At 37.8% G+C, this 16256-nt stretch overlaps 1 protein-coding gene across 3 annotated transcripts in view; it reads right to left on the reverse strand.

Annotated features, from left to right (window-relative positions):
• Window positions 1-16256, reverse strand: part of LOC128859990 (protein furry-like) — a 67888-nt gene that overhangs the window by 24790 nt on the left and 26842 nt on the right. For 2 of the 3 annotated variants that reach the window (XM_054097183.1, XM_054097182.1), the window contains exons 8-11: window positions 16006-16222; window positions 15751-15933; window positions 11192-11335; window positions 4442-4609 (exon numbers count right to left, since the gene is read on the reverse strand). In XM_054097183.1, the coding sequence (XP_053953158.1) occupies window positions 4442-4609; window positions 11192-11335; window positions 15751-15933; window positions 16006-16222 (712 nt within the window). The remainder of the gene's footprint in view (window positions 1-4441; window positions 4610-11191; window positions 11336-15750; window positions 15934-16005; window positions 16223-16256) is intronic. The other variant, XM_054097184.1, reaches the window with a different exon arrangement.

Below are 16256 nucleotides of genomic sequence, written 5' to 3' on the forward strand. Positions count from 1 at the left end.
GCAAATTGCTGTGCAAGCACAACGTTGAGGCGAGGGTGAAGAAGGCCAGTAATGCATTGTACGCATGTAAAAGAATGCTGGGCGTTACTTGGGGTCTATCACCCTCTCTAGTGCATTGGTGCTACACAGCAGTAGTCAGACCGATATTGCTGTATGGAACCTTAGTATGGTGGACTGCGACAAAAAAACTGACATACTTAATGCCGCTAGAAAGGATTCAACGCTTCGCTGCTCTGTGCATAACAGGAGCGATGAAGACCACTCCAACGGCGGCGCTGGAAATGATACTCAGCATGCCACCTATTGACCTTATGGCGGAAAACCTGGCAGCGAAATCCGCGAGGAGGCTAATGGCTGCGGGGGTATTCACCTGCAGAACCTTCGGTCACAGCTCAATAGGAAAGTGGAGCTCAGGTGGCACGGACTACGTGACTCCGTACTTTAATTAGGAGAGAAGGTTTCGCACTACAATTGAAGTGGAGGGATGGCACAAAGGCATGAAGCCTGGCCATAGAACTTTTCACATCTATACAGACGGCTCGAAAACTCCAGACGGAGTGGGAGCGGGTATTTACTGCTCAAAACTAGGAATAAGGCAGCCTATCAAGTTGCCAGACCACAGCAGTATTTCCCAAGCGGAAGTTTTTGCTGTGGGGAAGGCCGCGGAGCTAGCCTACCCTAGAACAAGAAAGAACTCAACAATTAATATATACGTGGACAGTCAAGAAGCAATAAGAGCAATAAGCTCATATTGTATTAAGTCCAAAAATGTTCGACGGAACAGGGAGGCCATAGAAAGGCTAGCCGGAAACAATAGGCTGCATATCTACTGGGTACCTGGTCACAAAGGCATTATGGGGAACGAAATAGTAGATGAGATAGCAAAAAGTGCTGTGAGACTACCATTTGAACAAGAGAACGACATACCAAAACCGCTAAACACAATATACAACGAAATGGACGACCACATGAAAAGGCAAGTGGAAGCTAGGTGGAATAACTTGACCACATGCAAAACAGCAAAAGTCATGTGTAGAACTAACGACAAAAAACTGACTCCATTCGTACTTACGCTCTCGCGAAAGGAATGCAGAACTATCATAGGTATGCTAACAGGCCACAATCTATTGGCTGCATATGCGTACAAGATAGGGATTGCTAACACGGACAAATGCAGAAAATGCAGAGAGGATGTTGAGGAGACTTTAGAACACCTTCTGTGCGCTTGTCCGGCATTATTAAAAACGCGACTAAAATGCCTGGGAGCCCCACTGTTTGAGGGTCTGGAAGACGTCTCAAAAGCGGAGCTCCTAGCCCTAATTAGATTCGCCAAAAGCGCTGACATCCTACATGATGTCTACTTCAGGTATTCATAGAGGTCGGTCTCCATCTGGTATCGCTAGGGACCAAAAGGTCTATGCGCGGGTTATTGCCAACCAGGCTAACCTAACCTAACCTATTATATGCAGGCGACTAATAAATGTTTGCCTTAATAAGAAGCCCTTAGGCTGACCTTAATGAGCTTGCTTCTTGTGTGATCAATTTAGGGGTATTGAAAATGAAATTGAAATAAAATGAAGAAAATTCAAATTGATTGGGCAATGTTTATCATTTTTGTGTAGAACCGTTCATAACATTTATTTTTTTAGATAATCCCTTTCAAATGTTAGCCGCAAATGTGGCGTAATTCGGCCACCCGTAAACACCAATTTTGAATGGCTCGCTGGAGGACTTCGGTTGGTATCTCGTTAATAACTTTAATAATGTTGGCTTCCAATCACTCAATGGAAACTGGTTTATCCACAAAGCATTTAGGCTTTAAACACCCACACAAACAAAAGGTGTGATATCACACGCCAATCCAACCAAATGTTGTGGAGATCACGAACTTCAATTTCTGGCGTGATAGCGTTCGCCAGCCTCGTGTTTGAAGAAATATGAGCCGATCACATCTCCAGCCCATAGGCCGCACCAAACGGTTGTTTTCAATGGATGTTATGGCTACTCTTGAGTGACTACGGGTTGCTCTTCAGCCAAAATGGATCTCATCGCTGTGCACCATAAGTTGGCCTGAGCCAGCGATGAACACTTTTCACAGTACGTCGATTGTCCTAATACGAATTAAAAATTGTACGATTTCTAATCGTTGTTCAGACGTAAGGTCTCCATGATGAAATGTCAATGAATACTGAAAAAAAATTTTTATTTAATTTGACAGCAGTCACGCGAGAACTGTCAAACACAATTGGGAAAAGTAGCTCCAATCTGATCCCCCTTTATAAAGCCCTGCGATGTATTCATACTTGATGCAGCACACACCGCCCAAATATGTACCGAGATTTAAAAGAAAGGCACTACGAAAAGCATATGTTCCCTTTTGACGAGGTGACGGATCATATCGAATCAGATATAATGACGAGCTCGATCCAATGATAAAAAACAGTCAAAGAAAAAGATGGTTAGGGCGTATGTACAGAATGTCTAAAAACAGAGCTGGCCTGCAGAATTGCGAATCACAAATTCGAAAGAGGAGCGATCGAAGTAGAAAGTTATAATTGCAAAAACAATTGTCTGCACAAAGCTGTAATGCTGCAATGCCCAGAAGTGTAAAAAAGTAAATTTAATACTTAAGCTTCAAGCGATTTGAATTTTAGTTACTATACTGGATATTGCACTCAGATGTTACCAAATTTGAAACCTTTTGCCAAAGATACGAATGAATTTAGTAAGAAAATAAGTTTACATAGACCAGCGAACACTAAGTGATTGTTGTTTATTAATGTAAAGAAAATTTATACCAAACAAAAAGTTGGTGTGCTCGAGTGTGGCTATCCTAAATCAAAAACACGCTGCGGGTGGAGCCGTAGATAGGTTACATACAAAGTTGAGCTCTCCCGAAATCTTTATTGTTCTTGAAATTCAACATGAACGCGGATGTAACAGTCGGTATTAATAACCTTTTCAGACCCATGGCTAAAGTAGCTGTAATTTTACAATTTTTGGCCAATAAATTTTTTTATGAACTTGAAACAAAATTAGACTCTTAATTAGGTCTGTCGTCATCCTTTATAATATTTGAGGGCTACTAAAATTTTCGCATTTTATAAAAGTTCACAAGAAAATTACAATAATTTTTTTTTTTTTCAATAAATATAATAATTTTAATTTAAAATATAGTTTTTATTACAATGATTCACATCTAAATTTAGAATTTATAAAAAATATCTCAACTTACTTGCATGCCACATTTTCACAAAAACCAGGATGATGTAAAAAAATTGTGAAGTAGAGGTACTTTAATGATCGAAATGGCGTATTTAAGATATAATACTGTCAAAAAATATCAGGAATTGTTCATTGAAAAAAGGCGCGTTATAAAGGGTGATTTTTTAGCTATTATCTTTTTGAACAGTTGGTTTAAATAGCTTACGCATGTTTCGTTTTATCAAAAACACGGGTCTATGAGTGGTATAAGGCTTTTGCAGAGGGCCGAGAAGTCGTAGAAGATTTGGTCGCCCATCAATATCTTCAACGGATGAAAACGTCGACAAAGTCAAAAGAAATGTTAGCGTGTCTCACGAATTAATTCGCAACAATTTACACCATCAATTGGGCATTAGACGCGTGGCTGTGCGAATCGTTCAAAGAGAGTTGAATTTCTTTTAAAAAAATTCATCGGAGGAGGTGTTTTAAGACATGCTTGAGTTCGGACCCAACGTTTATCCAGCGCATCATAATAGGTGATGAGAAGTAGGTATATGAGTTTGACATGCAAACCACTCGTTTTACTCGTTTTCTTTGATTATCATGGTATTGTGCACTCGAAATTCGTTCCAAATGATTCTATGGCAAATAAAGAATATTATTCGGAAGTTATGCGACGTTTGAGAGAGAATGTGCGTAGGAAACTGCCCAATTTGTGGAAAGAAAACTTATGGATCTTGCGTCATGATAACACATCGTCTCATATTGTGAGCACTTTTTTGACCAAAAACTCGACAAATATCATCGAACAACTACCGTATGCACCGGATTTAATCCCCTGCGACTTTTTCCTTTCGACAAAACTTAAATTGGTATATCGAATGGAGCCTATTTTGAAGGAGACAAAATAATTTTTGATGATTAAACAATTATTTTGTGTTTTATTGAACAATTCCCGGTACTTTTTTGACAGAATGTATAGGGAAAGAAACGCACAATCGACTAAGATCGGTCATACTTTTCGACTTTACATACAAACAAATTTGTAACAAATTCAAACACAATTGCTACTTCAAGACCGACTGAAAGGGATACAAGTATTGCGAATTTAACTTCATGTCAAAAAGCCCAGTCTTTATATTGTTACCTCCTTTTAAATATTTTTATGACATATTTTGAGTTATGTCATTCTTGGCAGCATTTACTACAAAGCTTATTAAATTCAAATTTTACTTACTTCAGGGCTTCGTGATTTATCATTCCAAGTGCATTTACGGCCGCATCACGCACGTCAGCCACCTCGCAACGCAGCAGAGGCACAACCAGCTTATAGAGCGCTTGAGGCGATGCTGAACCCATAACAGATTTATCACTACGGTCGGCGTTTAACGAATCAGGGGATGAGCTGAAAGAGCACGTGCGGAGAAACGAAAAATGATTTAAATAGCATTAGCTAATATTTATATGATTTTATATTAAGTCTATATATGTATTGAATCTTCTTCCTGCTTCGTTTAAATCGGTGGCAAAAAAACTGTCCAAATGATTTTTTTTTAACTGGAACCAAACGAGTAGCTTTAAAGGCATTTTATTATTTTATCTTTTTATTTTTTTAAGGCAAACGTTCATACTAGTTTTAGCGCATTGGAATAATCACTAAACTCAGCTAACTAAAATGCAGCGATTCAATTGAATTTAAGACAACCAAAAATTCTTAAAAATTAACACGAAATCGGCGATTCCAAAAATTAATTAACCAAGTTTGCCACTACTTGAGCAGTTTGTATATTATAATTATTATAAGAAAGCATAATATCGTAACAAGAATAATTCTTCCAAGAAAAAGTAAAACTATTGTACATTTTAATTATTAAGTAAGTGCGTAGAGTAGGGCGTGAGTGTGGAAGCACAGAAAGCTTTTAATATAAATACTGGTCAACTACTTTGACAACAACTATTATTCTACTCAATTATTACATGCTAATAAGTATAAAGGGTTTATTTTTTCGAAAAAGTACCAAACTAAAAAAGGAGAAAGCAAACCATATTTCACAAGCCTTAAAACAAGTATACTCTTCTTAATAGTTGTTAAAAGTAGGAAAGTTTATAAAGTTCAATTCATATACAAGGTGAAGTCCAAAAAAACAAGAATGAGCTAAAATAGACACGACAGGAGCTTTGTTGTGATAACTTCGAGTTTATTTAATCAAAATAGTCCCCTCTGGCTTCGATACACTGTTTTGCGCGATCTAAAAGCTTTTCGAAAGAGTGTTTCAGGTCATTGATCAGAATCCGGAATGTCCTTCAGGATGTCGGTACAAGCCTTTTAGATGGCCTCTACGGACACAAAACGTTTTCCTTTTTAATGGCCAAATGCAACATTCCGAATAGGTAGAAATCACAGGGAGCCATATCAGGGGAATACGGTGAGTGATTGATGGTTAAAACGCCACTTATATTCAGTCACAAGAGTGGATCGATGAGATGGCGCATTATCATGCAATAAGCGCCAGCTTCCTCCTTCGCGGTATTCAGGGCGAATTCGACGAATGTGATGCAACGAACGCTTCAAAACGCCAAGATAGAAAATTGCATTGACGGTTTGGCCCGTCGGCACGAACTCCTTGTGGACAATTCCCTTGGAATCTCAAAAACAAATGAGCATCGACTTGATTCTTGACTTCTACAAACGCGATTTTTTGGGTGGTGACTCGACTGGGATCTTCCAATCCACACTTTGACGATTAGTTTCAGGTTCATGTTGGAAACACCACGTTTCATCACCAGTTACAATATTGTAAAGGAAGTTCTTGTCTTTTCTCGTCGCTTTAATGAGGTCTTTCGAATGTTGAATTCTGAGCAATTTTTGGTCCTCAGTTAACTTGTGCGGAATGAAACGTGCACAGACCTTTCGTAAGCCCAAATGATCAGTTAAAATGTAATAAATTGATGTTTTGGAGATATTCAACTCCGATTCCATGAATGTCAACGAGGATTTCGGTTCATTCTTGATAAATTTACAAACAATTTCGATGGATTTTCGGTGATTACTGATTTTCGGCGGCCCGTATGTTCATTGTCATTTATGTTCTCACAACCATCTCTGAAATGTGTAAACCACTCATGAACACTGGCACGAGATAGACAATCATCGAGATAGACAATCATCGCCATTTTTTCAGCAATTCAAATGTTTCGGTAAACGTTTTACCGATTTTAAAACAAAATTTGATATTAACCCTTTGGTCGAAACTCATTTTTGTACCGATGACACAAACATACTGACACTTTAGACGCAATAATTACGCTTCCACTGAACCGAATGCTACCAAGGTTTCACTAGAAGTCAGCTAGAGATGTAACTTCCAACGCACTAACTCATTAAAAAGATGGCACCAGTCTTGTTTATTTTGGACTTCACCTTGTATAAGGATATATGACATATAAATGACTAACATAGTCCTAGACATATCTTATTTACTATAACAATTGTCTTAGGCATAAGTTTTCATTCGTTGATGCTTCAATAAGCGCGACAAAAAAAATCGTAACTGAAACATTGAGGCAGCCAGTTGTAACGATAGCAGGATTAGCAGGTCTTTAACGTTAACTGGTGCCTGAAATTATATTTCGAGTACGATGAAACACAGGATGATCCACATAGGTTCTAAACTAATTTTTTTTTTTCAGTATATTCTTAGTTTATTCGAAGGAGCGAACATTCACATTATTCTCGGCTTGACATCGCCGAAACGGCTGATAACACGATTGCCGATCTTGGCGCGTAAAAGATCGATAGTGGCATCGGTTGTATGGCATAGCGCGCATTCCTGCTGAAATCAAATATCGTCCAAGTCTACATCTGCAATATCCGATCCCAAAAATCATTTATCATGCCTCTGAAGCGCTCACGGTTGACCGAAATGGTGTTTCCAGTAACATTTTCAAAGAAAAATGTGCCAATGATGCCACCGCTCTAACCGCTATAAACTTTCATCCTCTGAGAATGCAATGGCTTCTCGACGCTCATGTTCAGGTCTTCTAGGAACATCATCTGGATACTACTTTAATGCCTTCCGGAGCAATTACTAAGCAGCAGATATACAAATTGAAATCTTCAAGGGTCGAACTCTGCTTTTTTTGATTATGCGATGGAATTATGAATTTCCTTTCCTGTTTACAGAATTCAGCTGAGTATACGAAAATATAACATGCAGTGACAATTGACAGGGCTTGGGAAACACAATTTTTAGGTGGAAATATTCAACCGTTTATTGTTGATATGCAAGGGCACAATTCCAACCGAGGAAACGCATGGATTGCCATTATGCTTTGGCCTGAAACAATTGTTTAGCATACTATCAGTTTAACAGCTGTGAATTTTAGAAAATATCTTTTGGAAAACTACTAAATAATTGCCTGTGGACGAGCTAATTTTGAGAGGACTAACCCTGATAGATACTTGTCAAGACAAACAGACAGAATGCGAAGCTAGTGCTCAACCAGCTATGTAAATGTTTCAAGAACTTAATCATTGATTATCAGTTCGGTATATAAATAAGTGGTTAGCGATTAACGAAAATAATAAGCTCCTATTGACACCTGCAAAACACCCAAGTATTTTTCGAAAAGGCCTGACAGGGTGATAACAAAATACCTTCTCAGGTACAGGAGTCTTGATAAAACTAATTACAAGTCACAGTTCATGGGGTCAACATATGGTCACCATAGGCATCATTGATGACCCACTGTGTACACCTTGTTTCGAAGATAGAGATAGCTTAGAGCTGCCCGGCTTTCGCCAGACTAATATGGTATATTTTTGGGTATTCGCATTCGGCGGAAATTAGCAGAAACTAAAAGCAATTAGCTTCAGATAAAGCGATCAGCTAGCCAGTCTTAAACTACGGGCTCCGATTTGGTCTGCGAGAGCTAGTCGAACGTAGTGGAAGATTCTTCGTATGCCTCAGAAAATTGCAGTTTCGTTGTCGCCACCACCCCCGCAACGAAACTCTTATGCTTCCCATCAAAGAACATAATATAATGTTATGCAATTAGTTTATATTGACATCTACCGGAAGTCGAGCCATCCCTAGCTACCTCCTTGAGCTAAAAAACGAAGTTCAGTTATATGTGGGCAAACCGTCAAACTATCAGCGGCATGCATTGAGAGTCAATTATCATCTACATCAACCCTCGTCCCATGAATACCAGAATCGGATACTAACACCCAGCCATTACAGACGACGAGCTCGAATTACCTTGCAAAACCGACGTAAGTCTGCCAAACTTACATTTCAAATATTGTACCAGATGAAAGTCCTACCTATCCAGAATGGACCACAGCATAAATACTAAAAGAATAGACTCCGAACCCTTCCCATGTCCACCCAAACCAAACTCATGTAACATCTCCCTCCGTCTTGGCCGAGCCGGTCGAAACAGAACATATTCTCGTACCACAGTTAAATTTACACCATGACTACCCATGAGGATCATCGCCCTACAAGAACATTGAGAATGCAGAAGTGGTTTATTGAAAGCGGTATCGACCGATCTTCCGTATAAGTAAATATGCCTTAGAACTGACATCGACAAAAAACTCGTCCTACCGCTGCATCCCTTATCTGAAATGCTGATTCAGTGGAATGCACAAAAAATAACTTCAAAAAGGCAAGCTTCACAACATATAAATATATTTAAAAAGAACTATAACTTATAAACACTTGCTAAGGGCATGCTAGAAAGCAGAAATATATGGTAATCGTTAGTTGACATAATAGAAGACACCATGAGGAGGCTAGTTCGAAATGTTACGGCTTAACTGCAGTAACAATGTTTGAAAAACTGCTAACATAGCAGAAACAGCACTGGAAAATATCCTTTTTCAAAAACTTTTGTGGCTTTGCTTTGTCTACAGCTAACTCGCATCTCAGCTGAAATGTGAGTTTCAATTTGCTGTTCTGTAGTCTTGACTGTGAAATTTTAAACAGTTTAGTGGGAGCGCATTTTCAAATTCTCGTTACGATTCGTACGTGCTGTTACTTTAACGGCCAAAGCTATGTATGTAGGAACAGCAGAGCACAGTTTTTTTAATTACTGCAGTTACTTTTCGAGCATACATTCACATGGCAGCTGTTGATAGCTGTTCAGAAATCTGAACAAAAGCAAAGCGACAGCAGAAGCAACAGTGGAATTTTCTTACTTTCCTTTTGCTGTTGCTGCGTTTTTGTATTGCGCAGATCTTCACAGCACAGCAACGTAGCATTTTTTCATGCCGCTATCGCACTGCTACCATCTTGGCAGCAAATGGACAGCTTCATTTTTCTGTTTACTTTCGCGTGTTAGTGTTGGATTTGATCATTTCCGCAGCCGTAGCAAAATTTAGTGGGTCCCACTATTGGGACCAACATGTCCATATGATTTTCAGTAAAATCATCTGCTCCTTCAACTTCGTTCTAATCTAGCCATTGACGCTTGCGCACAGTAACTCATTAGCTCGTCTTGCGACAATCCGTGAGGGTCGCACTTTGCATGCAGTGTACAGTGGTACATACGCGCTTGCTTAGCTGGTGCAATGTGAGCTACTCGCCTGTGCTCTGCAGCTCTTGTGATAGATGCGAAGTAAATACCGCATGTACTGCAGCATATTTTCTCTAAATCATCACGTATACTTGGGAAATAGAGATCATAAGGCGTGCTGATAAAGGCATTCAGCGGTTGAATCGGTAGGCGTATTAGAAATAGAGCAAATGACTTTCCGTCAACCTTAGTGATAGGGTATGGAGGTGGCAGAAAACGGTCGTGAAGAATCATATGCAGATCATTCCGGCGTGGGCTGCAGCAGTTCTGATAATCGCATTTCACAACCTAAAAAAATTAAAAACAATTTCCCTTTGTAACTCTTAATAAAAATTTGTTGACATTCGCGCTCGTTAAAAAACTAAAAAAATAATAAAATAGGCACGCATAAAAATTTGATATGAATCAACTGCAATGTACCTGGAGTAAATATTGGCTCTCTCTAAACAAAGAAGGTTGGAACCTGTCCGATTGTCGCTGCCACTCAGCTCGTACGCTCTTGTTCATCGAGTCGCGCGTTCGGCTGATAGAGGCGCGAAAACAAACGACGGGCTGCACTGTACCGTAAATTCAGATTAAATTGAGATATTTGGTATAAGACAAATATGGTGGTTTGACAGTAGTAATGTATAATGTCGAAGTATGAATGAAATTATTTTCTTTCGAACGAATTAGTGAATGATCTTAATCATACTACGATTACGCTTAAGATTAAATCTTAAGCATGTACAATCTGGATAATGGACCAAAATAGTATAATTTTTTTTGTTTCAATCAGAAAAAAAAATTGCGTCATATTTGCCGAGACCGCCCCCTCTCTCCAACGTAAGATTAGATGAGATTTGATTCGACCCCCTCCCCCCTTAAACATCTCACGTAATTTATGGACGCCCCCTAATTGATTTCAAGCAATTAGTGCTCAGAAGTACATATGAAGCTATCAATACCATTTATTTGACTAGCATTTTCTTCTTTTTTCTATAGCATTATTTGACATACGATTTTTTTTAAACAAATACGAGAATTCCAACTATAAGCACATTCGCATAAGCAGCGGCATCACACACACACATATATTGTATTAAGCAAGGTTTAAAATAATTTTACAATTTCTTCTCTCAAACACAAGACTAGCATTGAAAACTTACTATTACACATAAAATACGTTGTTTAAAATGCAATAAGAATTTACTACAATACTAAGTTATTACTAAAACTAACAATTAGATACTTGGGCTTTTTAGAACATTTAATAATAACAAAAAAAAAAATCTAATTACTTATTATATTGGAAATTTACTAAAGAAATCAACTATAAACATTTACATGTCCATCGAAACTAAAGGCAAAGACTCCCTTACAGGAAGAAAATTTAGTTTTTTTTTCTCTATAGTGTGTATTTTACCCAAGTCGTTTCTGTCGTGCCTCCTTACGGCCATAAGATAGCGGCAGTGTAAAGCGTGTAACAATCCCTTCTGGTCCAAACACGTTCGACGGTATGTTATCCAAGGAATCGGATAGAGACCGTGAGTCCGATTGATCTTGTAGACTAAAATTATTAATGAATTGATTTGTTGAGGCTTTTTTTTTTGTTTGTACATGGACATGAAGAGTCTTCATGCCGAAAGACTGTCGTGTTTGTTATAAAAAAAAAACATGAAATGCTGCGGCACTTCTTTAAAATGAAGGGAATCATTGATTAATGACGATGTTATGTGTACAACTTGTATCGAGTTTGCCCTTAGAGCACAAGTATGTTCGGGTCATGTTTCATGGTAGAATGCAACGATAGGGAATTTATTTATGTATCTAATTTATACCGAACATATTACATAGAATACAAGTAGTGTGAGAAAAAGCAAATTAAGTTATAATATTAAATAAAGTCTTAAAGCTTGAATTACAAAATCCCAACATTAAGTGGAAATGTATGAAGTGAGTAAAACTTAATTGCTAAGTGCCAAAAAGATATATTTATACATTGATAAAGCAACAGATAATAATATAAAATTTTACTCATGCCCAAGAGATGAATTAGAAAAGTATAATTAATAATAAAAATAATTAAATTGTAAAAATTTATGGAAATGTCTGAGTGAGGTCAAAACCAGACTTTATAGGTACACATAGCCGGTGAATATTTTTGTATATGTAACGTAAGTGAGGTGGAATTATACACGAATTACATTAAAATATATGCAAGTATTTTGCCAGCCTACACCTAAGGCTGTGCAAATTTGGCGTATTTTGAAATACCTATTATATGGGGAGAAACCATGATTATTCGACTTCGTTATTTTTCAAATTATTAGACGAAACCAAAAGTCATGCATGTACCTATTTTGATTTAAATAAAGTAGTTTTTAAAAAACACAAATATATTTCAAAATTAAAATTTAATTTGTTCATTTTCAAAATTTTTTAGAGAATCCACTTTTTTTTGTGTTAATTATACTTTAAACCAATATATAGTAATTTCTCCTTATAGATTATTGAAATATAAAATTTTGCTCAATTTCTTAAACGAAAATAATGTGTAAAAAAGTATGGTTATTGACCGATTTTGCCCATTTTAAATTGCAAACTATTTATACTTTACATTGTACAGGGTGGGCTATATAGCGTTTGCTTTTTGAACCACCGATTTTTTTTTAAATGGTAACACAAATGACATGTCAAATGTGTTCATAATTTACTTAAAGGTTTGACATTTACGAAATGGGACGCTATACGCTTGAACAAAATTGGGAAATATTGAAAACCTATTTCCAAAGTGGTGAGTCTTCTTCTTCTTTTCCGATGAAGCTCATTTTAACATCGGTGACTACGTCAATAAGCAAAATTGACGGATTTGGGGATCAGAAAATGCACACGTTACTGTAGAGAAGCAAATGCGTCCACAACGAGTCACTGTTTGATGCGGTTTTTGGTCTGGCGGCATCGGCGGGCCATTTTTTTTCGAAAATGAGCGAGGAGGCGCGGTTACAGCAAGTGGTGAGCGTTACCGTGACATGCTCAACGAGTTTTTGTTTCCAAAAATTTAAGAGGATGACATGGACGACATTTGGTTTCAACAGAACGGTGCAACTTGTCACACTGCCAAAGTTACACTCGAACTTTTGGCTACCGTTTTGGAAAACCGAATAATCAGCCGAAATTCCGATATCAATTGGCCGCCTCGGAGCTGTGATTTAAGCCCGTTGGACTATTTTTTGTGAGGAGCCGTTAAGGACAAATGCTATGCGAACCATCTAGAGACGATTGATGCTTTAAAACACGAAATCGAAGTTACCATTCATGAAATTGGAGCCCAAACAATCGAAAATGTGCTTAAAAATTGGGTTGATCGAATGGCCTACTGTAAAGCCAGTCGTGGCAGTCATTTGAAAGGTATTATTTTTCATTCATAAATGACAATGTTCAATCTTCAAAATAAAAACAAAAAGTTTGAAAAAATATTGATTAGTTTTTTTTTTTATAGCCGATTCAAATAGCAAATGTTACATGGCCCACCCTATACATTGAGAAAAAAGCGATTGCCACAATTTTCATTAGTTGCTAAAATAAAAACTTGTGTACACATCTCAAATCTATCGATATATGAAAGGCGTTAGTGATCAACGACTTTTTTTGCCTATTTTAACCAAGAGCAACTTGAATACCTAGCTTCCTTTGACGAATCTTTTCTTAATTAGAAATATGTGACTTCAATGACGTCAACGATGATTTAGATGTGCTTAAAAGGTTCATAACTGGTGGCGAATCATGGGTATATGGTTATGGCATCGACCCCAAAGCCCAATCGTCTCAGTGAAGGAGTCGATAGCAGAAAATCGCCGCCCACGCAAAACACTTGTCTTATTTATGCCACTCACAAACAAACTAAACATTATATTGCTAAAGTCGTGAACATATCTTCGAGACGAGTGTACCAACATGGAATGTACGTAGCCCGAGAAATTTGAAAATTTAACTTATTTTTTTAACAGACCTCGTACGTGTTTTTAGCTGATTAAATTTATTTTAAATAGCAACCCTCCCTATATCTCGATTTTCACTCAAGTTATCTCTTGCACAGACGGACGGATAGACAGCAGCTTAGTTCACTCATCTTCCCCGGTATAAAACATTATTGAAAACGCTAAATCAGCATAAGTAACATATGTAGGTATAATAAAATAATACACCTCTTAACTTTTATGTGATTCTAAAAGCATATTTCCACCGTTCCTTAATTTGTAGGTTACGCCTAAATGTGGGTTAGCAGCACTTTTAAAAGTTCAAATTCCAGTGGAAGTTTTGTTGTACCGAAACTTTATTTCAAAATAGAGTTGATTCAACTTTGTTGGTGCAGCAGAAAATGTTATGTTAAAAAAGATAGCCGTGCCACAAATTTTAACATTTTTAAAAGATGTTCCAGTTGCACCCAGATCCGCAGTTATACAAAATTATACAAACAAAAGATGGATAACTCCAAATATTTCAAAAAAATTGTGAATTTTTTTTATTAAAAGATGCTCTAATATCTATGTAAATACTATTTTTAATTTTAGTGCATCTTCTCTAAGTGCGATGCGTACCGTACCGAAGGTTTTCGTTTTGATGCGTTTTTATCGAAACTATATTTTTCAAATCATAAGAAGAATAAATTTGACTATACATTCACAATTATATTTTGCATGGAAATACGATATTTTTCAACACAATCAAAGTTATTGTTGTTGTTGTGGCAGCTTACTAAGCCCAGTCAATGCGATGTGATTACCGGTCGTCTTCATCTAAGGGTAGACCCAGGAAACGTACTGTTTCGACAGGTTGGGTCCAGAGGGAAAGGAGTTTTAGGTGAGTAGGTTTGATGAGGCATGTAAAAAGGTGGTTAATGTCGTGCGATGTGCCTTGCTGGGTCCAGAGGTTAAGTGGTTAAGAGGTGTTAAGTGAGTAGGTTTGGTGGGCCATGTGAAAACGTGGTTAGTGTTGTGCGGAGTGCCTTCACATGTTGGACATTTGTTGGGTATGTCGGGGTCGATTTTAGAGATGTACGAGTTTAACCTGCTACCACGGGTCTCACGGGGCGGCTGAAGCTCTTCGTATGTAATAGGTGGTGGTTGGACTTCGATGACGGCACTCAGAGGTCGGCAGTTTAGGAAGTTGGTAAGTGCCTCCCGATGAATGTCGTTTAGTGTTTGTCTGTATACTGTCTGGTCCAGTAGTTGTAAATGCTTTTTGTCCTGAATCTTGTCACACTAGTTGAAGAGATGCTTCCTGACGTGCCTGAGAGGCGACTCAGGTTCTAGTAAGTGTCTGCAGAGGCGACACCCTCGCTAACACCCAAGGAGAAACCGCTTGCTTAGCATTTTATTGCGCTTCTTGACGGAGAGCATTAATGCCTCACTGTGTAGGTATATTGCAATATTTTGACATGTCTGTAGCTAGCTCTATCTGGTGCACCGTACCTAATACAAAGATCTCTTTAAATCTGCTGTTTGAGTAGACTCTATTTCGACGACATGATATTTGAAATTAAATTGGTGGAAATAGGCTATAACCTTTGTAACTCGTTTGTTTTTTTTTTTTTTGCTTTAAAAACTTATAAAGTTTGATGTCGTGTTAAAAGCACTGTATACACACGTTTTGGATCCACCAAAAGTTTAAAAAACAATTTAACTACATCTTACATTCAAAATATACAGCATAAAAAATTACATAGACGTGCACAAATGAAATGGTGAAGAGAATGAATCTTGTTTTTCTATGCACACAAATAAAATCCAACAAAAATAATGTTTAGTTATGTATGTTTATGTGAACAAAAAATTTAAAATTAAAAATAACCGCACATTGAAATTAAATGCATAAAAAACGTACAGGACGATCAACCACTGGTTATGTTACGATGTTACGAGAGATAATCAGACAACAGTACTTTGATTTATGATTAAAAACAAAGGCCAATTGATATCTTACCTCAAACTTAAATCAGGCGATGCACAGCGCACCGCTACACTAGGAATTTGTGGTACCAGACGCATAGCATAAGCAACTTGATTGCGCCACAATTTTAAATAAAGATCCTTTTGACTTTCGGTGGGCATTTTCTTTGTTGGCGCTGAGCTGCGCAGCAAGGAAGCGCGATTGTCACTAACAGGTCTGCAAAAAGAAAAGGAAAAGTATAAAAGCAAGAATTACCAAAGAGAACGTATTTAAGCCAAAGCCACTCACGTGGGATCGATCACACTGTAGAGTGTGGTCAAACGAGCGTAGCAGATAGGCCAGGCTTGCGCAACGGCGGAGGGGCACTGCTGTAAGATACGATTACGCTCCAAGAAACCAAACAGCACCACAGACCAGGGATCAAATTGTTGCTGCTGATGTACAGATGTACTGCCCTGTGACAGGTTGAGCGTTGAAGTGGATGATTTTGATGTATCTAATAAAACTAAATATTTACCAACTTAGCAAACGTTTAAAAA

This window comes from Anastrepha ludens, chromosome 4 (genome assembly GCF_028408465.1).
Source record: "Anastrepha ludens isolate Willacy chromosome 4, idAnaLude1.1, whole genome shotgun sequence".
Lineage (NCBI taxonomy): Eukaryota > Metazoa > Arthropoda > Insecta > Diptera > Tephritidae > Anastrepha > Anastrepha ludens.